The 21,912-nt window shown below is 39.3% G+C and overlaps 1 protein-coding gene across 2 annotated transcripts in view; it reads right to left on the minus strand.

Moving 5' to 3' along the window:
• The window catches only part of akap6 (A kinase (PRKA) anchor protein 6), a 215,407-nt gene that overhangs the window by 37,231 nt on the left and 156,264 nt on the right, over positions 1-21,912 (minus strand). For both annotated transcript variants that reach the window (XM_063496793.1, XM_063496794.1), the window contains exon 17: positions 14,008-14,268. In XM_063496793.1, the coding sequence (XP_063352863.1) occupies positions 14,008-14,268 (261 nt within the window). The remainder of the gene's footprint in view (positions 1-14,007; positions 14,269-21,912) is intronic.

Raw genomic sequence — 21,912 nt, forward strand, 5'->3', positions numbered from 1 at the left:
ATCAGTGACAGGATCATGACGGCTTCCCGAATGAATTCTGATCGATTGCCGGCTGATGGGTGGCCGTAATGATATCCCCCGCCTGTGACTAGGATGATGCAACCACGAGTAGTAACACCGCTAAGCGTCATTGAGTTAAACCAGTAGTAATGTCTTGTGTATCCACCAGGGGGAGCAGTGTGGAGGTGAGTTTATTTATTGACAAGTTTGCCTCAATATATAATTATACTTTTAAAATTTGTTCAGTGATTCTATAATTATGACAGAATCAGCATGTCTATAAAATATTGGTATCGATACATGTTTGCAGCAAATACAATCCAGGTTGTGCACATCAAACAAGCCAGCCAGACAGTGATAATTATTGCTGACTTGTGTATCTGAACATAAAAGCTTAAAATGATTCATTCATTGCACTGCTAATGTTGTCATATAAAATCGGAAATTTGAACACACTTTGATTGCACTAAAATATGTGTGTGTGCGTGTATTCATATCTTTGTGGGGACAAAAAAATTGGAAGTTTATTATACTTGTGGGGACCAAAATCCTGGTCCCACAAGTTTCAAGGCATTTTTGAGACTCAAAATGTGGTTTTAGTGACAGGGATACGATTGGGTTATGGTTAGGGTTAGGGAAAGCATTATGTCAATTAGATGTCCCCAGAAGATACCCGACATGTGTGTGTGTGTGTGTGTGTGTGTGTGTGTGTGTGTGTGTGTGTGTGTGTGTGTGTGTGTTTATTCGTGCCAGACATATTTGGTGCTTTGCTCTAAATATTTCTGATGATTAATAAGGTCAGTGAAAAGCTGCTGTAGAAGTGGACCATGAAGCTCTAGCGCAGTACTAAAACTTTTGGTAACTCTCAGCATTTACACTTTCAAATAAATTAACAGTCATAGCGGCAACGATCAGAGTCATGCCTGCTTACTCAAGCAGTCTGCCGCTAATCTTTGTCTATCACCTTTAACATTTATTTTAATACTGTGGTTGGAAATTTTTGCGCTGTGAAAAGGACACTCGAAATCCAACTAGCACATGTCCCACAAATAAGTGTCCAACCTGCAGTATTTATTTGTATATTCATTTAGTTATAGGTGAAAAAACTCCATGTACAAACAGGTAGCAGGGAATTAACAGTTATTAGTGTTCAACCTGGTCTTTATGAGCACTTATACTCTCTCACTCAAACTTTCACAAAAATACAATTTGTTTTCAACGATGTGGTCGGGAGAATATTAACAGCTGATGCCGATTTCGTACATTTTCTATATCGTTTCTTGGGATTGTGCAATCAAAGCTTTGTCATCATCATATGACCCCCTAGAGCTGATGTAACCAAAGGGATGATATGATGTAACTGTGAGAGCATGTATTTATTTTTTTTACATTTTCAAAATGTAAGTTTTTATGTTTTAATGGGTGAATAGGTTCACAACAAAAGCTATCAACAGAACAGCTGTTTCAGCTTTATTTATATAGCGCCAAACCAAAATGTGCTATGTACTCAGTGCACTTTATATTATAAGGCACTGTCCCGACAAGAATACTGTCCAAAACTATAACTATCCAAGTCAGAGTTTTATTTTTAAGGAAACGCCATCTCCTGGTTACACTCTTCAATTGGGCTCCCAGTGACTGACATTCAGCTGACATCTGATTGTCAGTTAACAGTCAGCCGGCAGTCCTCTGGCTGAAAGTGGCAATTTTGAGTGGCTGTATTTGTATCGGGTAATACAGTTGACTATTAAAACCAGGTTAGACATTATTGTCCTTCACATAATTTCTGTATGGAGAAACAACTGCATCTGGTTACTGGGAGGGCTTTTTAACCTGAATTAAAGGTTTACAGGATCCTAACTGTTTTTATGTTTCCAACTACTCCTCAGTGAACTCTGTGATTGTCTTTCCTTTAAAACACACGTGAAGTTGCTTAACTAATATGCACTGTATCACCTTATAAGATTTCTCCAAATGGGTCACACCACATTATGGAATGAAACTCGATGTAATACTTCCAGTGACCCAGAATCCATCTGTTTTAGGCTCGCTGTTTTTTAACAGCACATATAAATGGGCTCTGAAAGACAGCAGGATTCATTAAGGGCTTTTAGAGCAATTCACTGAAAATGGAAGCAGACAATAAAGTAAAACGTACCTCTCCCACTCACTTTACCGCTGTGTTTGTCAAATTTACGGCAAAACCTGGAAACCCATGTGCATTAGAATATTAAATTAATACTCACTGACAATGTGAGAGCTTGACTCCAAAGTTTGGGTTTTTACTCTGACATCTCTCATGATAAGGACAGAGATCAAAGGTCAGATTGTTGTATGATTTCATATTGCTCGTATCCAAAAAGAGTGATTAGATTTGCAGAGATTACTGCTTACAGTTCATCAGTGTCCATCACTGTTTATGATAATCATAACAACTACAATGAATAGAAAACATATTAAAAATAACAGTTTAACAAGAATTCAACTGTATGGCTGGTACTGTTTCCCCTGGAAGTGCAAATCTATTTGCCTGTGTGTGTGTGTGTTTGTCAGGATGTTGGACCCCATCACAGCAGGATCAGTCTTATCAGATCTTAACGTGTTAAAATGTGATCCTGAAGATGCCAGCCAAGGTTGGAAGTGCTCAAGCAGCGGGGCTATGGGGCTAAAAAAGTGAAAGCATTGCACAGTTGATGTGAACTGCATCTCCTCTAATGCTTTCTTCAAAAATGAATCCATTAAAATGCTCATATTTAGCCATTAAAATAACGTCTTTACAGCCTGATATAAACTAGCACTGTAGCTAATTCATCCATACATAACAACTGCATGGGGGAATTTTTTCCCATCAATTCAATCTAATTTGATCCTGTTAAAACAAAAAATTAAAACATCTAAATCATCTGGAATTCTCTACAGCGTTTTCCTGGTGACTTTTGAAGCAATTTTAATGGAATTATCTGACAAACAATATGACGAGCTGGGAGCTACACCTCATCCAGATGACAGAACTTCTAGTATTTTCTGTATTTTTTCTCAGCATTTGTTAGCAGATATCTGTATCTGTGCATTGTACCTGTATAGTTTATGGAGCTTTTAGATTAGATTTAGATTTACTTATTGTTCTTTCAGAAATTCCATTTGTGCCTTGTGGCGATGGTCTGACAAATATATCCACAATAAAGATATCTCAATTACACACTTTAGTGATACTAACAAGAAGAAAGTGCCACAGTAACATGACCAAAAGTCAAATAAAACTATGTGCGCGTGACACCCCTATCATACCACATCATATCATTTACAGCTGGATTTGTTCAGCAGAGTTATACCACAAGATAAAGAAGACCTCTGGGCACAAGATGGGCTGTTCCCTCCGTCCCAAGGAAGGTCAGATGTATTCACCATGAAGAAGGTGTACTATAACACTGAAGATGTCTCACCCTTTTTCCACCACTTGTGACTCTCAAAGTTGGGTCATACTGCATTATTGCTGACCTGCAATCTTACCATCCATGTTAACAATCCTACTGAGTTTGCTCTTACTGATTACTGAAAGTGAAAAACACCAGGCAATAAAACAAAAAGTTGGGATACTTTCTGCAAATGAACATTAAATAAAACACTGTATACTGTACGCTTATCCACATCAAACTGTCTCGGCTTCTGCATTAAGTATTACCATTGCAATCCTTTTTCATAAATGACAGTGGTGTTTGAGTCCAAGTCAGGTTTTCATCAATTGTATCTAAAACTGTATCTAAATATTTATATGGATTTACAACTTGAATACAGTCACCACCCAACACTACCAATGCTACATCAAAATATGTTTCTTTGGTTACCTTGGTGTTTAATTTAAGAAAACTAGCATCACACCAAGTAATAAACTCATCCAGATATGCAGGATACTTTGTCTTATCTTCTGTGATCAAACCAACAATCTCTGAAAGGAAAATTTAACAAAGACATCATTAAAGACACCAGATGAATTAGTCCCACAGTAATTAGTACACAGAGTAAACAAAGCTGGAGATATGACACTCACCTGTGGTAACAGTGGACGACACTACCACAGTGCGTTAGCGCTGTAATCAGCCAGTCACAAACAACTCAACCCATTAGATGTTTGTGTGTTCTAACCTAGCTAGCACTGGTTTTCCACCTTCTCTTCCAACATACATGGTCATTCAGGGCTTTGAAGAACCCCAACATGGAAGCAGCCAAAAGACTAGCATTGAGGCTGTGAAATGAACAAGTCACATTCATAGGCTGACAAATGTTGGTCTGTCTGTGGACAGATTTCATCCATCACAAGAAAGTCTCTAGTTTAAAACCTGTAATTTGTAATTGGGTTAGAGTGGTCTGCTAGACAGAATATCAGATTATAAATGAAGTCTTTATTTTAATTGGCTGGATCACAAATACAGACTTTAAATAACCAGTAATTGTTTGGCAGTATTCATGCTCACATGCTCAAATCAACATTATTTTATTATTCTGAGTGCAGGCAGTCTTCTCTATCCGTACATAAAGATATGTTGCAAGCTAAAAACATGATGATAAAAATGATATGCAGTCTAATTCTGAAAGTCCCAATATATGGCAAGCCTACCTACAACATGCAGTAACACTGACATGAGGCTGAAGATAAAATACTGAGTGAGTGTTTGATTAAAGGAAAGTTTTAAAAAACACCTCTGTGACAGAAAGCTCTGAAGCCTTCACGTGAAAGTCAAAATGGATTACTGCTGACATCATCAGGTCTTATTATTGTAAGTTATTATCTGAAGTCCTTTTGCCCGCTCGACATGCGGCGACATTTTAGGGATGAAAGCTTTACTCTTAAAATATTCAGCAGCAGTAAACAAATGGAGGATATATGAAGTCTTTGTGAGTGAAAGCATTTACTGTTCTCACTAATGCAGCAGGGAGAACGCACCGCGGCCAGTTAAAACGTTTCTATCAATAAAATCCAATCTGCTTCTGTCTCTCTGTATTTCCCTGTATATTCATCTATTCAACTTTCTCTCTTTTCACTTTTTCTTCCTTTCTTTCTGCATCTCTCTTTAGATGCTGTTCTGTCGCTCTGTGCTAGTGTTGCCAACACTTTCCATTTTCCTCCACCTGACCACTGAGGTGTTCCAGTGTTCTCTTTTCTTCCTCATCCTAAACTTTTATCTTTCCCACCTTTGCCTTTCACCCTGTCTTGTCTTCATGCACTTTTATATGTTGCTGTTATAGCAGATTTAAATTGGTTTGCCTCGTGTCTCTTTCTCTTTCTCGATCACCTTACTTGTGTCTCTGGAGCCCTTTCAGCTTTTTGTCACGGATTAGTGAAATAAATGTTGCGGGATGGAGTCAGTCAAACATCTGAATACTGGAAGGCATGTTAGGCTTAAATGGTCATGGGACTGAATCTTATATAGCTGCTTTCAACTTGGGGTTCAGTACCTTTCCCATATTTAAGCATTGTTTTTTTTCTGTCACTTTATTGTCTCCAAAAAATACGATGAGTGGAAAGTGATGATCCACAATGTCTATCAACTTCAATAAACCCTGCAGACTGGACTCAAAGTATCCCACGATGGCTCACAAACAGTAGTGTATACCATGAACTGAAGGAACGAGCAGAACAGATCAGAACATAAACTGTTGCAAGGTTCTTATATTTCTTCATTTGTGCTTTAAGCAAAAATGCAAGTTGGTATTTATTTATTCAGCAGTCAGTGTTGATCTGTCATGTTTTAATTGTTCGACAGCAGCGATGTGATGAACACTACTAGTGTCAGAAAGTGTCTCTGTCATTCAGCGATCCGACACATATACGTTTTTTAATATGTAGTAATTACTGAGTACCTTATTTTAAATACACCCTGCTTTTCAAGGTCTCCTCGGCTGTATAATGTAGGAATAATATCAGACTGCAGCATCCTTAAATAAATTTGATCAACCTGGTTGGTTATGAAAAGTCTACATGACAATAAAATGTGTCAATTAATCTCCTGTTCTTCCTCTGTCTTCATTACTCTTCACTGGCTCTTCCTCTTTTTCAGTTTGTTTCTTGATGGTTTTCACAGCGACTAAATGATAATTGTCTTCTCCTTTGTCGTGGCCGTGATTTTCTCTTCCATCCTCCTTCCTTTTGTCACTGACCGCTCTTGTCTCTCTCTCGCTCGCTTGCTTTCCTCACTTTTCCGGTGTCTCTCTGCATCCTTTTGTCTTCAGAGCTTTCTTCTGCTTCTGTCTCTATGCTGGTTTTTGATTCTCCCTCTGTCTCGATTCCTTTAGCTGATGAAAGAGCCGAGTGTTTTCTTCTCCTCCTGAGCAGATGAAGATGAAAGTCTGATCTGTTTGTTGACGCCGTTACCGTGGTAACGTCTCACCTGTTTGCTCGCCTTCAACCCCTAACGAGCAACTCTTAACGAGAAAACACCTCTTCAAAACATCAACAAGCGCACGAATCAAACACACACGTACCGAACCGAGGCATAAACACAAACAGAACTACAACTAAGAAACACACAGAGACGGGCATAATCAAAAGACACACAAACACACAGCAGCTTGTGTTCTTGGCAGGGAGTCGGTGGATCTTTAATCCTCATCATGCAGCAGGTATCGATATCAGAGCCTCGCTGTCACCTTCTATTAGCTGCCTGAGAGACACTGAGGGAGGGGAGGTGGGCTATGCATGTTATGGAGAGAGGTGTTCACAAAAATATACAACCAAAGGATGGATATATTCAAGCGATTCAGTGAGTAATTAATTCAGGCTTTAAAACCTCCCGATTTCAGACATCTAATCGAGCAAAGAAGCAAATGTTTAAGGGGCAAAAATGGCATCTGGGCGAGACAATTTATAAGAGAAAACTTTGCAAGATCTTTCAAGAATGGTCATTCACGTGATCATTGGTCCTCTGTTTGAGAACAAAATCTCTGCCTGCCTTTGAAGCATTTCTCAGCATCGTAGCCAGCAAGAGTAACTTTTAATGTGAAGCAATGTCTCATTAACCCTCTGAGGTCTAAGTTGTCAACACTATCTCTAACCCAAGGCAATCAGAATATATATTTTTTTGTAATTAAATAATTCACCCAAGTCGTTGCAAACACAAAATAATCATTCTAAATAAGACACAGCAAAAAAGCTGAAATGCAGTAAAGATGTAGGTACTAAAGTATTTCTAGCAGCAATGTGCAGACATTTTAGCTTGTTAAGACAATTCAGTGCTGTCAGGCATCTAAATGCCTCCAAACTGGACAAAAAGCTGAAACAGAACTAGCCACAGAAGTCGCATAACAGATGGTACGAGCCCGACAGAGGCCTGACCTCAACATCATGGAATCAGCCTGGGATTCAGAAGACAGCCTAAATCCACAGAACTCCAGAAAGTTCTTTTCGAACTGTATACTTGTTGAAAGAGTTACTGATCATATGCCTGTAAAACCTGTAAAGTGGGAATTTTGTAAGAGGTACAGGGGGAAAAAACTGAAGTTCACATTGTGTGCAAAAATGCTCAAATTCAGCAGTGTGAGGTTTTCAGATGGAGTTGGAATCTTCACCCTGGCTGCCATGTATAGGTTTACTGCCAGTTTTTTGCTCTGGCAATGAGAGTACTTGCGACTGCCACAAAATATCAGGACTTGATAAACCCAAACTGGGTACCCGGGGCAAAACTGAACTGTGTTCTGCTCCAGAGATCCGTGACGGTCTGGAGTCCTGGGTAAGATGCCAGATTTGCCAAGTTTGTAATCCAGTCTTGTATGGAGTTGTCATTTAATTATTTCTATATAATTGTTTAAATACACGTGAGGTGGTTCGAATACATGTGAGGAGCATGGTGTTGAAAATAACAATGATATGTTGAATAAGGGGAGCTTTATGTAAAGAGGGTTTACAGCTCTTCATTTGGCTCTGTCTCTTTGTCTAAAAAAGGCCCCGTCCAAGCCACAGCAGATAATGTCACAGTGTTTCGAGGTGTATTAAGTGGAAATGCATAGCGACTCCATTTTAAATTTTTTGAAAGGAAAGAGTAGGATTCATGTATACATACATAGAGACAGAGACAGGCACATGACACATGTAAGTTGTTTTGGAATAATAAAGTATATCACAGAGAATCGTTGTAATACAGAATTGTGTGCTGGTTTAGAATAAGTCGGGATATAGGTGGGTATGTGTGGACATAAAGGGGGTATGGGTCATAAGTCTTTGAAAGGGAGAGAAAGGGTGGACTTGTGATATGGTGTGTGTGTGTGTGTGTGTGTGTGTGTGTGTGTGTGTGTGTGTGTGTGTGTGTGTGTGTGTATGTGTGTACGGGTTCGTACTATCCTGGTGGGGACCAAAATCTGACTTTTACTATCCTGGTGGGGACTTTCTGCACCGTGGGGACCAAAATCCAGGTCCCCTCGGGGTTGAAAGCAATTTTCACACTCAAAATGCGGTTTTACTGTCAGGGTTACAATTAGGTTATGGTTAGGTTTAGGGTAAGGGTTAGGGTTAGGCATTCATTTTTAATGGTTAGGGTTAGGGTAAGGGGCTAGGGAAAGCATTATGTCAATGGGATGTCCCCACGAGGATAGCAAACCAGACATGTGTGTGTGTGTGTGTGTGTGTGTGTGTGTGTGTGTGTGTGTTCTAGTGTGGTGGGGGGTTAAATTGGCAAGAGGAAAGAAAGCTGAAAATAGAAATGGCCCAACGAGGAGGGTGGGAGGGCCGGAGGCCAAAGAGCATGATTAGAAGGGTCTGTGGGGGGACGAGGGGTCCATGGGTAACAGTAGGGGAGGACAGGTTCATCTACTATCGACGGCAGGGGAGAGAGGGAGCAGCTGAACAGATAGCAGCACCAGGAGAAAGAAAGAGATGCGCTAAGGACGACAGAAAAAGAGTAAATGACAGTCAGACACAAGGAACAAGGGGAGACAGGAAAAGCCCGAAAAAAGGACAGTCGAGAAAGAGATAAGGAAAAAAGAGATGTAAATGGAAATAGAGACAGGTAGGGAGATAAGACACAGAGGAGGTTCACTTCAGAGGAACGAGTTAAACACTCACACTCGTATCCACCTATCTGTGCGAGCATCTGTGTGTGAATGTGTGTGTCGAGAGGTCGCCTCCTAACAGTGTGTGTCTGTCTGACAAAAGAACTGACTTTGAACATGGATACTTATCCGTTTCCGAGACAGACAGAACGAAAGTCAGCTCGACTTATAGACAGATGCATCTACTGCGTTATTGTCTTTATACTATGGAAGAACAAATGTTTTTCCTACAATATCGACATTCCCAATCCTTTTTTAAGGAAACAATTCTTTCTTAATCAGAATAAAATCCTGTCTTTCCTTGAGGCTGAAACAAGTTGTCAATCAACAGAAAAAATGATGCCCTGAGAAGAAATTAGTGAACAATCATTTAACAGATTTTAAAAGCAGTGCACACATATTGAATCAGTACTGTGCAGTGAAAACTGACTATTTCTTTTTTTATGTTTATCAAGTTTTATTGATTTGTTTTTTTATGTTTGTTTTGAATTCCTGTAAATAAGAGTGATTTAAAAAAATAATTCTGGTATTTTCTAGTCTTTTTACTGATTAATGTACCAGGAAAAACAACCACTTTCTTTTGGTTTGTGTTAGGACTTTTGATCTGACTGCACTGATGATACTAAATGTAGCCAATTAGATGAGCAAGAAGCTGCGTGAAACCCACTGGCAGGCAACATTTAACTTTCAAGAAAAAGCTGTCAGTGTGTGAGATTCATTTTTAGCCCGCATACCTGTACACACTGGAGAGCAGGTGTGTATTTGTAGCTGTGAGTGCTTTCCACTGTGCATATGTGAGACCAAGTGTGTGTGTACATGTGTGTGTGTGGGTTCAGTCTATTAATTCTTGGTGTGTCCAGGCCCCACAGCGTTTCTACTACAATAGAGAGTCATCGGAGGCCCAGGGCCTGCCGGAGGAACGTCTGGCTGACGCCGTATCTTTAAGGAGCATTAATTCAATTAAGAGCCAGGTTATAGACAGCCAGGTGGAGGAGGAGGGGTGGCAGCTCAGTGCAAAAAAAGAAAAAAGAAAAAGAGAGAGAGAATGGGACAGAGAAAGACAGCTGATATTTAGGAAGCGCGGACGATACCAAAGACTGAAAAATACGGACTGAAATCAACTCACTTCTTCTAATAAACATTTCAACAAGGTTTAAGCAGTGGAAGTGACACACTGAAACACTCCCTGTTAAGGTTTCTCCTTCACCTTGTTAGTAGAGCACTTCACTTGGTTACTTAACTTCTCCCTTAGCAGTAATCTACACCAAAAGACTGAAACATTACAGCTGTGGCGTCTACAGTTTAAAGACAGCATCCAGGGCTGGGCACCTCTGGCATTCTCCCGGTGGGCCAATGCAATTTTGGCCAATGGGCCGGTTTAAAGGACCAGCCGTGCAAGCACCAATAGCAGCTCACTCGTTCATTTTCATTACTGAGAGTGGATTGCCCAATCAAATCTATTAGCAGCAAAGCAAGTGATGAAGGTGTTGTGAAAACTTTTTGTGGACAGCTTCATCTGCAGGCAGTTGTTCTTGAACTCTGGAACCACTGTGCTGACTACAATAATAGACTATATAACATTTCTATATTGCAGAAATGTGTCTGAACTGTACATTTACCTGTGAGGATGCATATGTATTTTCTCAATGTATGCTTTTGTTTTTTGCATTTGTGTGTGTGTGTGTGCCCGTGCGACCCCTGCCGACCCCCACTGCTTTCTCATATAGCCCTACAGTAATAGGTTGCAGTGCAGAAATCGAACCCATTTACGCGTCCCAACACCAAAAACAGACAAATGATCGCTAAAATGGAGTCGACTTCTCTTAAAATTGAGCCCCCTTTTCTCTCTCTCTTTCTCTCTCACTCTCTCTCTCCATACAAATGACTGCTATCAATATTTCCAATCTTCATTTCTCCAGAAGCTCACGGCCTCTTTCTGCCAAAAATCAATGGCTTCCCACTGAGAGCTGTGACAAGGATCAAAAGTGAGAGGCTCACTTTCTTCAGATAAACTCTCGTTTCTGTACAGTTTCATCATTTAAGCAGCCAGTTTGTGTTTTGCATTCACATCAACTTTACAAAAAAATTGACCCAAATGGCGTTATTTTTTTGTGACGAGAAGCAAAGATAGTTTGTGCTTTTTGGAGATTTTTCATTAAACATTGGCAATCAGTAACTTCCATCCTCTGTGCTGGAAGAAGAGCCTCGCACACAGAGGGATGCTGGGAGTAAAAACTGTGTTTGCTTCTATGTTTTTCTGTTTTTCTAATGAGATAATCAAGTTATAATCACTGGCATGTTTTATCCAGTGATCCTTTAGTAGTACATTCCTTTAAAATATGCTTAATAGTTATTTCTATTTATATTTAAACCCTGCCCAGGTTTTTTTTTACATTCCTAGACTTGAAAAAAGGTTCCCTTGTGTAGTGGTCGTACACCACAATAGAGCTAGTAACGATGTATGTTCATTTAAGTTAGATGCTATCGACATGCTCCCTCCTAATAGGTGTTGATAAATAAGACTACTTACATAACAAATTGTGAAGCCAAAAATGATGATGATTGAAAGTAAGCCCTTACAGGACATTTCATAACTAGTTTTGGACACTTTAGAAACCACATTTATTTCTGTTTACTAGAAATATTAAAGCTATCTTACCACTCAGATCGACTTCATGAGGTATGACTAGGTGGGTCATTCCAAGGTTCTATCGCGCTCTTATGTATTCCCTTTGTACACTCATCCCGAGGCGTGAAATGCACAGTTACATGCATACATGCAAGGTGCAAAAATATGCTCACTTTACAAACTTTCCCAACTTTTTAGGCCTAAGCTCAAATGAATAAAGATTATGTGCATACACAAACACTCAGAATGGGACTGCTGATTCTTTTGCGTAAAAGCTGTCACAACCAAAGAATCTGAAAGGTTACAAAAAGATTAAAGTTCTACATTCTTAATCACACGAAAGCAACTTTTTTGTTTCAGTAGGGCTGTTTGTCTAGTCGTGCTTTCATTTCTTTGTGTTACTGCAGTCAGCTATATGTTTTTATGCATTCATTTTTAATGCATGCCTCTGCCTGAGTCTCTTTATTTGCATATTCCAGTCCATCTGTGTGTGGAAAAGTGTGTGTAATTTAACTGTGCAGCATTTGTGAGCATAATTCAAACGTATATGAATTAATGTACTTCTGTGTGCATGCAGTTCTATATCAGTGGGTACACTTACACGGTGATTGTGTGCATTTGCGTGTGTGTCTCTGGTTGTCAGTCACACGGCAGGGCTAGGCTAATCAGCGCAGCTAGCTGTTCGCTGTGTGATGTAGGCTGATTAATATCCTGTTAGTGTCCCGTGGCTTTTAAGGTTAACTGCTGTTTCCTCTATACATCCATCGCTTCAAAACAGCCCTGCTTTCATTTGGCCTCATTAAGACGATGTATTACTGTACTTAGCAACAACACAAAGACACACACACACAGTCACAATGTTTTTTGTTAATGCTCGCTGTTGATTTGCCAAAGCTTTGTCACATATTTGCAAAAGTTAATGAAGAAAAGTGACAGTGGACCTCAGACAGAACCTCTGAATGCTTTACTCACACACACACACACACACACACACACACACACACACACACACACACACACACACACACACACACACACACACAGTATGTATCTATTTGCTGTCACTTTGTTATCTTGTGTCTTTGTTTCTGATGATTTGTGTTTGAAAACTGTCTGTTGTTACTATCTAACACTGGTGGACCGAAAGCAACTACATGTAAGTTAGTTTATCTAGATTCATATTTGTATACAAAGTCAAGTAGTTGAATTATTTTGTTGCTGTTTTTGTGCCATTAAATACAGAAGCTGGTTTACCAAAGGCAAGAAATGTTATTTTGAATAGTGAACTTGGTAACCTTTTGGAATAAACTCAACTGATTGGCTTTTTCTTTAGTCATTTAACTAGATACTCATGATATACACACTAATATCAAGTAAAGTATTAGTTCAGGCAGAGACGAGTGATGTTTCCACCTGCAGTAATTTATAAATGGACACGTGTGGGCAAACTAAACTGAAGACTACACTGGATCATATGATTGCTACTCATCTGTCCATCTTGGCCAACTATACACCTGAAATAGAGGTTTTATTACCCAAAATTAGACTTTATAAAAGTTCCAACATTGAAAAGGTATTTATAGTATTTAGCAGCAGGTGATACAGCATAAAAAGCCATGCTGTGTCACCTGCTATCTGTTCTTATTCAATTGGAGCATTAATACCATCAACATATCGTCATATTAATCAACGGATGCGCCAACGCAAACTGGGTTTTGGTGTTAAAAAAGTACAGTGACAAGATTACGTGTAAAAGGTGACAATTCAGACATTTTTTTCTGAGTGACCTTGTTGCATAAGAGGCCCTTTCTTAATGTGCAATATATAGGGAGGAGAAAACCGCTCCTCGTGTCTTATTTTTTGTGCTTGATATTGAAATGAAGTGGCTGCACCTGAGTTTAGAAAACAGCTGAGGTTTGGTAAAAAAAACCCTTAAAACTTTCAAACCAATGAGCATTATTTGGGGATTACGGTCACACGCTTTTTGCCCTGTTTAGTAAATCATGCCCTGTGTGGAAGGTGTCACACCAAATATATTATCAGTAAGTTATCAAACCACACTCATCTTCATTTATTGTGATTTCAGATACACATCTGTAAAGTTGGTGGTCTGACTATAGTACTTCTCTGTAGGATTACATTTAGTCACGAAACAAATCAAGGGAGTACTTTGCTTAATGAAGGTGTACTGAGAAAAAAGTTTGCCATGATGAAATAAAAGAGCTTGATATGTAACAACTGACTGCTGTAGGTTTCTACTTTTAGACTAATATAATTCTAATTTAACTGATATTGAGGCAAACATCAGAAGAGACAAACCGAGACACTTTCCTTCCTACCTTGAAGCTCTGGAGCTGCTCTGAAGCATCCTTGTCCTGTCTGAGGCAGGAGTTAAAGATGAGGAGTTCAGTGTCTCGCAGCCACGCCTTCAGCTCCTTGATACGGGCCTCCAACTGCTCCAGAAGTGAGTTGGTAAGTGGGGACAGAGCTGATCGAGGGTTTTCCACAGTGACACCTCGACCTCCAGCCAGCTGAGCTTTTATGTTGGACGACTGGTTTTGCTCAGACCTACCGGGTCCTGAATGCTTGGAGAGGATTTTCTGAAATAAGAGAGAAGAGTCGGGGAAAAAAAAGGAAAAAGTCAGGCAATTACATTGAGGACTCCTTGTTATGTCAATACTCCATCATGTAAAGTAGCATATCAATCAATACTCACACAGCCATTAATCATCTACCTTTAGAAATGTGCAGATCAATAAAAGGGAAGTCATGTATTCAAGGCCTAGCTGCAAGTGTGAAGATTACATTTTAAGTAATGCCATTCATGTCAGTGCTGCTGTTCAAGATGTAATAATATAATCATAATGTTCTTGTTGACATGAGATCTTGTTTACATTGGGGGGTGGGGGGGGGTGTCACAGAGGTTGCTGGTTTGCTCTCACATACAATACTGTACAAGTTAACTGGAAATTAAAAGTAATTTCATTTGATCTAATGCTCTACTGATGCTGCAAACACAGACTGTGCATGGATTTACAGCTGACAGGTGCTACTGGAAGGTTAAACTGGAATATTTCCCACCCAGTCACAGATCAATCAGTGATATCGTACAGTCCCATTGGTAATCGTTTCAATTGCTAGTTTCAGAGTTGAGTTGACTTCAAACTTGGACTGTACGTCATCATATGTTCTAATTCTTGCATAAAATGTCTTGTAGAAAGGTAACATTACTTTGCTGTATGTCTCTCTATCTATAATTATAATATTTCTCACATTTCTGCATTTCTTGATGTAAGAAAAAATCTTTAAAGTTTTATTTTTATATAACAACACGTTTAGACAAAGTTTCTAATGGTGTTATCAAAACTATCAATTAGCTTGTTGTCATCACAAACCTTCTGTTGGGAATGAATAAAACTATGGGAATATGTCTGGTGTTTTTCCAGGTGCAAACAGATCAGCTGCTAATTCAGAGCTTCTAGCAGCTTCTCCTACAGAGTTGTGATATTCACACCCAAAACAAAACATCATTTAGACACAATACAAACTGAAAGAGGGTTTGGCGCGGAGCAATCACTGTTTCAAATAGGAACAACTGAAAACAACAAGAGCCTGACTCAAAGTGTGTGTGTGTGTGTGTGTGTGTGTGTGTGTGTGTGTGTGTGTGTGTGTGTGTGTGTGTGTGTGTGTGTGTGTGTAATAAGCACTGCAGAGTAATTTTCAAACCCCTGTTGATCACACAGTAAGCCGCTGAGAGAGACTATTCTCCAGTTGGATTTCAACAAGTGTGTGTGTGTGTGTGTGTGTGTGTGTGTGTGTGTGTGTGTGTGTGTGTGTGTGTGTGTGTGTGTGTGTGTGTGTGTGTGTTTCTTAAAAGGGCTCATCAATACAAAACAAACAAACTTGTGATGGCCACCAATCAGACCAGGCCATGATATCAGCAGTAACATTCGGAGTGCAACATGCCAAAGGAAAATAAATAAATACGTTCTTCGTTTTTTAGCTTTAGCTTCAATTTGCATGTAGGAAAGTAAGATTTACTATACAGCTCTAAGGGGTATGAGTCCAAAAGAGTAGTCTTGTCAAGTCTAAATCTTCCAAAGTTGTCCTTCTACATTTCTCCAATTTGGACACTCTCCAGTTTATTTAATCTCATACATAGAGAACAATTGATTGATAAAGACGTAGCGCTAATGCTTTTGTTAGGCTATCTTCATGTTGCCATTACTAATTATCTAATACCTAATATTTTCTCTTTGAATTTTTTCTTGCAGGAGCAGCTCAGTAAGGCTGACCTCACTGCATAACGACATATGTTCTAATCAAAATGATCACTGAAAACCGCTGAAAAATGACATCACTACCAGAACCAACTCCGTTACGTAAGCCACGCTCAGAAAACCCACAAAAACACTTTGCTGCTAGCAGTGTGCAAATAGGGAAGAATAATACATGAACAGTTTGTCAGGATTAGCAGATAGAAAGATCATACTGCCATGTTCACTTTACTAGAAGAAGTTATAATAACAGTGATTATTCTTTAATATACGCTAGGAACAGTTTGTGTCTTAAGGTGTCACCAATGTCACAAAACATCCATACACTCAACAATGTTGCATTTTCACTTTGAAAACAAACAAACAAACAATTTTATTGTTTGCTTTTAAAGTTTTAAATGGCCTGGCTCCTACTTACCTGGCAGACCTTCTACACTTATACACTCCACAACGTTCTCTCAGATCATATGACCTGTCACTCCTTGCTGTCCCCATGTCGAGACTGACACACCGGGGCTTTCGCTGTTGTGGCTCCCATGTATAGAATAAGTTGCCCCTCCATATTAGGCTGGCATCAACATTTGATTTTTTTTTCCAAGGCATTTTAGGAGTAGTACCAGAGTTAGTTATTTTATTATTCATCTATTTATTCATGTTTTAATATTTACTTATTCATTTTGATCTTTTCTCATTTATTTATTTATTTTATTGTGATTTAATTTTCTTTGTCTGTTTAATACATGTTTTTTTTTAACTTTTATTACTGTTTCTTACTGGAAAGTACTTTGGTCAATCATGTTGTTTTATAGTGCTCTATAAATAAAGTTGGATTGGAGCAATTTTAAACTAATAGTAAGCAAGAAAGTTGAGTTCCAAGGTTTGGTCTTATACTACATCATTCTCAGCATGTAAAATACTACAAACACAACTACTACATCCTTCCATGTTTCCAAATAGCTGGCAGACCAGAAGTAATTCTCTTTTCATACCTTTTGGTTTCTGCAGTGGAAGCTGTACTCTGTATCTTGTCCTCTTCAGGGTTCATAACGCATTGTTTGGAAAAATTTCAAGGATCAGATAGCTGTTATCTTGAAGTTTCCACTATGACTGTAACAAGCAGCCATGGCAGGAATAACAGAACACAGAGTTGCTCCTGAACAAGCCCAATGTGGGTTTCTGTTGTTAATTTGCATATATATATATATATATGTGTTGATACAAAAGATACTGAGTCATTAGTATAGGAGAAAGCACTTTAGCTGAACTCTGGCAGGTAAAACCAACCCATTAGACAATGAACAACTGCAACAATAGGACCCCAAACAGTCAAGTGCGCAGTTAGCTTTGTGCTAAGATCATGAATGTCTTCTTAATTTGAAGGAGAGAACAAGAAACAGAAAGAGAAACGAGAGCAAGATAGCTCATATCCAAGGAGGATTAGCTGTCATCAAGGATGTAATTTAAGAGACATAAAGAACATTTTCCCAAGACAGCAGGCAAAAACATTTTTTCCTAAAACATACATCGGTGAACATATTCATATCACAAGGCAAGACAACCAGCAGATCTCCAAATATTTGTTTGTTTGCTAAAGAGCTGTGAAGCCTGATTCTCAAGCTTAAGCTCAAGCTCATTTTATTCCTGTCAGCTCTGCCTCCACATTATGTGTATAGTATCCAGTGTATGTACTGTAAATATCCATACACATACAGTTTGACCTTGAACAGATGCAAAACCCCCCCCAAAAAAATCTGGCTGCCAAAAAGCATGACAGAAAAGATGAAAGCTAATTTACAATCTCTTTATTTCTTCATCATTCAGGTTGTGTGTGTGCGTGTGTTTGCTATGTCATAAATTCTTCATAAGGCCAGGATAGTTCAGAGGCGAGACACAGGACATCAATTCCAGTTAATTCCCAATTTGTGTCAGAGCACCAGATGCCGACGCGAGCACCGACAGGCCCGTTAATACGCCACTGAGCCGCCAGGTTGGAAGGGTGAGGAGAGAGCAAAGGCCCGAAGGAGAAGAAGACAGAAAGACAAAAACAAGTGAGACCTCTGACATATTTAACATAAGCTAAAATTTAGCACTGCAAGAAATAGAGTGATGAAAACTAAAATGAAAAGAAAACAGGGAAACAAATGACAGAGGTAAAGGAGGAGAAATAAATGTGATTGGGAGGAGATAGAAGAAATAGAAAGACTGAAAGTTTGGGGAGGTAAAGAGTGAAGACAGAAGAGGCCCCTGTTCATCCTGCTCACCTGGCGTTATTATTAAGAGTGCACATTCTTCTTAATAGTGTTGATACAACAGGTTGTGTTTTGGGAGGACATGGAACCTTGAAAAACAATGAAACCTTTTTTTAATCAAGAAAGAATTCTTTACGCTTCAATCCAACATCGGAAGTATCAGAAAGAAACCTGAGCTTCCGGGGAAATCGCGTTCAACAAAGGTAGTACATAACGAACATAACTCATCACATGACATAAACAGAAAATGAAAAAGTAACAAAAAAACTTCCCAAGCAAAAAAAAAACTTTTACAGTCCTCAGCACTGCCATTAATAAAGACTTTGTTATAGGTTGTTTTCGGTAGCGTGTTATTTTTTGTAAACACCAGAGCTCAGAAAGTTGTCACTTAATTTTGATAAAAGTTTGTAGGGGTGCAGAGTGGGGTCATGTTAACATCAAAAAAGGTCAACTTAATGATTTATTGGCAGGAAATCAAAAAAAGACTTATTACTTAGAAACTATGATTCTTAAAAAGTGTGGTGGTGGTCACAGTTGGCCTTTGACCTTTACTTCAAGATCAATAGACTGATCTGAAGGTCAAAGTGATAACAATGCTATACAGAGCTGTTTATAACCAACTAACTTACCAACTAACAACATATGGGTATACAGGGAATGCTATATGAGGGTTCTAAATATCACATTACTTTGGACCTCTGACCTCTTCTTCAAGGTCAACTAAGGCCAAATTTGTCTTTTATCTTTAAAACTATGCTGAACATTTTTACTGCCTTTGTTTGTATTGGCAGCATTTAGGAAATGATGCTGGTGTATGGGGATTATAAACAACACATTATAGGCTGCATCATATATCATATCACATTTGACCTCTGATCTCACTTTTACATTTCACATCTGCCTTTTATTCAAGTCGACCGCGAAATGTGTTATATCTTTAAAGAAAGGATTGTCAAGACAAAGAGAATGAGCTGCCTAATTAGTTCGAAATACATTTATAATATTATTATACTCATTACCTACTTAATTTTTATATAAAAATACAATGCTATCCCCTTAAAAGTGAATATTGGCAAGAGAGTGAGCTGCCTTGGCTTATGTTTAAAGTTGGTTAACATAGTATGGTTATGGCTATGGACAATTATCTTGGGGATCGATGTTAACTTATAAAAATTATATGCATTAAATCAATAGTAGGATTATTATTAGATATGTATTAAATATAATCTGCGCCACTACATATTTATATATGCATAGTTGTCTGAGCCAGTGCTGCACAGTATGTGTTATGGCAAGCAGACAGTTTTGTCTTATGGAGTGTATGTTAAGTCCCTGCTCCAATGGCAATGATGTCAGTTACCCACAATCATATATGGAGATGACAGGACCTGAATAATATAGAGCTTAACTGCGTAAGAGAAGCGTTTTCATCATGTGGGTGGGAAGGCGATGATGGGAAAGATTCCCATGTTTACAACTTGTGCTTACTTCTGTCATCTAATTACTCAAGATGCCAACCTCTAGTCTCTTTACTCATTAGTGATGATTTAAGCTAAACACTAAGAACCTGCAGGAATGGACAGCTGTGGCGTTTTTTGGGCATTTGGTTTTTCAAAAGCTGTTTGGTTTCAGTTCTGGTAACTGTGACATGCTAATGGGGTGTCCACATACTTGCAGAATTAGAAGAGGTGACGGATGAAGGAAAACCAGGAGAGCGAGTGAGAATGTGAGATTAAGAGCCCCCAACCTGATGACACACACACAATCTTTAATGCATGCGTGGGAAACGGCATTCAGAGTCCAAATGCCTCCCCGTCAGTAACAGAAGTTTAATCACAGTCTGGTTACTGTGGCGGAAATACACACGATGCAGAGAGAGAGGCAGAGAGAAAGACTCATCTGTTGCTGTTGTTTAATTTCTAAAATTGAATCCGTTTCAGCAAGGTTGATACATATGTTAATGCACACACACTTCCAATAACTTTTATGAGTGAGGCAATACTGTGTATGTGTGTGTGTGCGTGTGTGTGTCATCATTAGGGACTACAAGGAAATGACGCGCACACACGCAGATGGTGTTTGCTCCTCTGTTGCTTCTCTCTGTTTGTGTGACGTGCCACTCGGTCGACAGGAGACGGTTTGTTTCTTCGGAGGAACAAAGTCACATCGCTGCAATTTCAGCCTCCTGACGAGCCGTCGCCAGCTGTCACCCCACCGCAGACCTGGAATTAATCACCACGCCGAGGTACAGACAAACAACTGCCACCAACGTACCCATTAGCAAAGCACATGGAGCTCACTTCAGTCCTTGGAATGACCCAAATACAGTACAAGACATACAGATGAAAGTTGTTTCAGGTGGTTCAAATCTATTTAACTTTTTCACAATGAATATCAGGTGACCTCCAGTTGGCCACGGACACTTTGGAGAAAAAAGCTGAAGAAAACTACTAATTAAGCGATATGTGAAATCCGCGAAATAAACAACTTTATTTTTTACAATTATTGTAGATATTTTAAGGCTGTAAAAACCCTCACTACACTTTTCTCAGACAGGCATGAACATTTTCACACTTTTCTCTCTTGTTTAAACACTCTCAAAGTTCAAACCTTTGTACAAAAATAAGTCCAGTATTATAGAATGAAAAGGCACCCATCAAAGGCACCTTTGACGGTGCAAAACGTTTCATCATTGACCATATTGTGTTTGTTGGGGAGAAAACTTACAAACATACAGTACAGCACTTCAGAGTCACACTGCTAGCGATCGAAGATTTATGTAAATTTGACAAGCTGAACGCATTCTGTACTATACAGGAGACACAGCATGAGATTGATTGACAATGGTCTACAGCCAATCAGGATGTAGAACACAATGCACTGTAAAAAAAAAAAGAAAGAAAAAAAAAGCATGAAAAATTGCACAAAAAAAATCAGCGAGGCCGCGAAAGGTGAACGGTGTTATAGTGAGGGACCACTGTATGCAATTATAGATAAGTAGATGTATTATCATCAATAGAAGTTTAGGGTTCTGCTGACAAATGCAGCACTTCATCTTCAGGGGTCATTAATGTTCAACCACCAACAGCAGAAATGTCACCAGAGAGATCACCAGTCACTACCTCACAGTGCAGAACTGCACTCTCCTCTATCTTATCCAGGGGGACACCAAGGCGCTAAAAAGGCCAGCCAAGAGATGTAATCTTAACTTCTCCAGCCCAGGAGTTACCCAGAAGCCATCCTTGCAGGATGCCCAAACCACCTCAATGCACGCCTTTTGATGTGAAGGAGTAGCAGTACTACCCTGAGCACCTCTCAGATTGCTGAACTCCTCATCCTATCTCTAAGTTTTGCTTTCATTCCCAGCTGTTTGTTTAGCACAACGGACCAATGCACCGTCCGCACCATTGCAGCCTTGACGCCACTCATGAACAGGACCCCGAGATACTTAAACCCCTCCACTTGGGGCAGTCACTCATCCCTGACCCGGAGTAGACACTCCACCCTTTTCCGGCAAAGGAAAACTTGGCTGCCAACTGCTCCAGTCTGAGCTGGAGACCATCACAGTGATGAAGGAAACAGAACCACATCATCTGCAAAAAGCAGAGATGAGATTCTAAGAGCAACAAAGTGAAAACCTTCTGCCACTTGGCTGGACTTGTCCATAAAAACTATGAACAGAATCAGTGACAAAGGGTAGCTGTGAAAGAGTGAAACA

Source organism: Pelmatolapia mariae, linkage group LG16_19 (assembly GCF_036321145.2).
Source record: "Pelmatolapia mariae isolate MD_Pm_ZW linkage group LG16_19, Pm_UMD_F_2, whole genome shotgun sequence".
Lineage (NCBI taxonomy): Eukaryota > Metazoa > Chordata > Actinopteri > Cichliformes > Cichlidae > Pelmatolapia > Pelmatolapia mariae.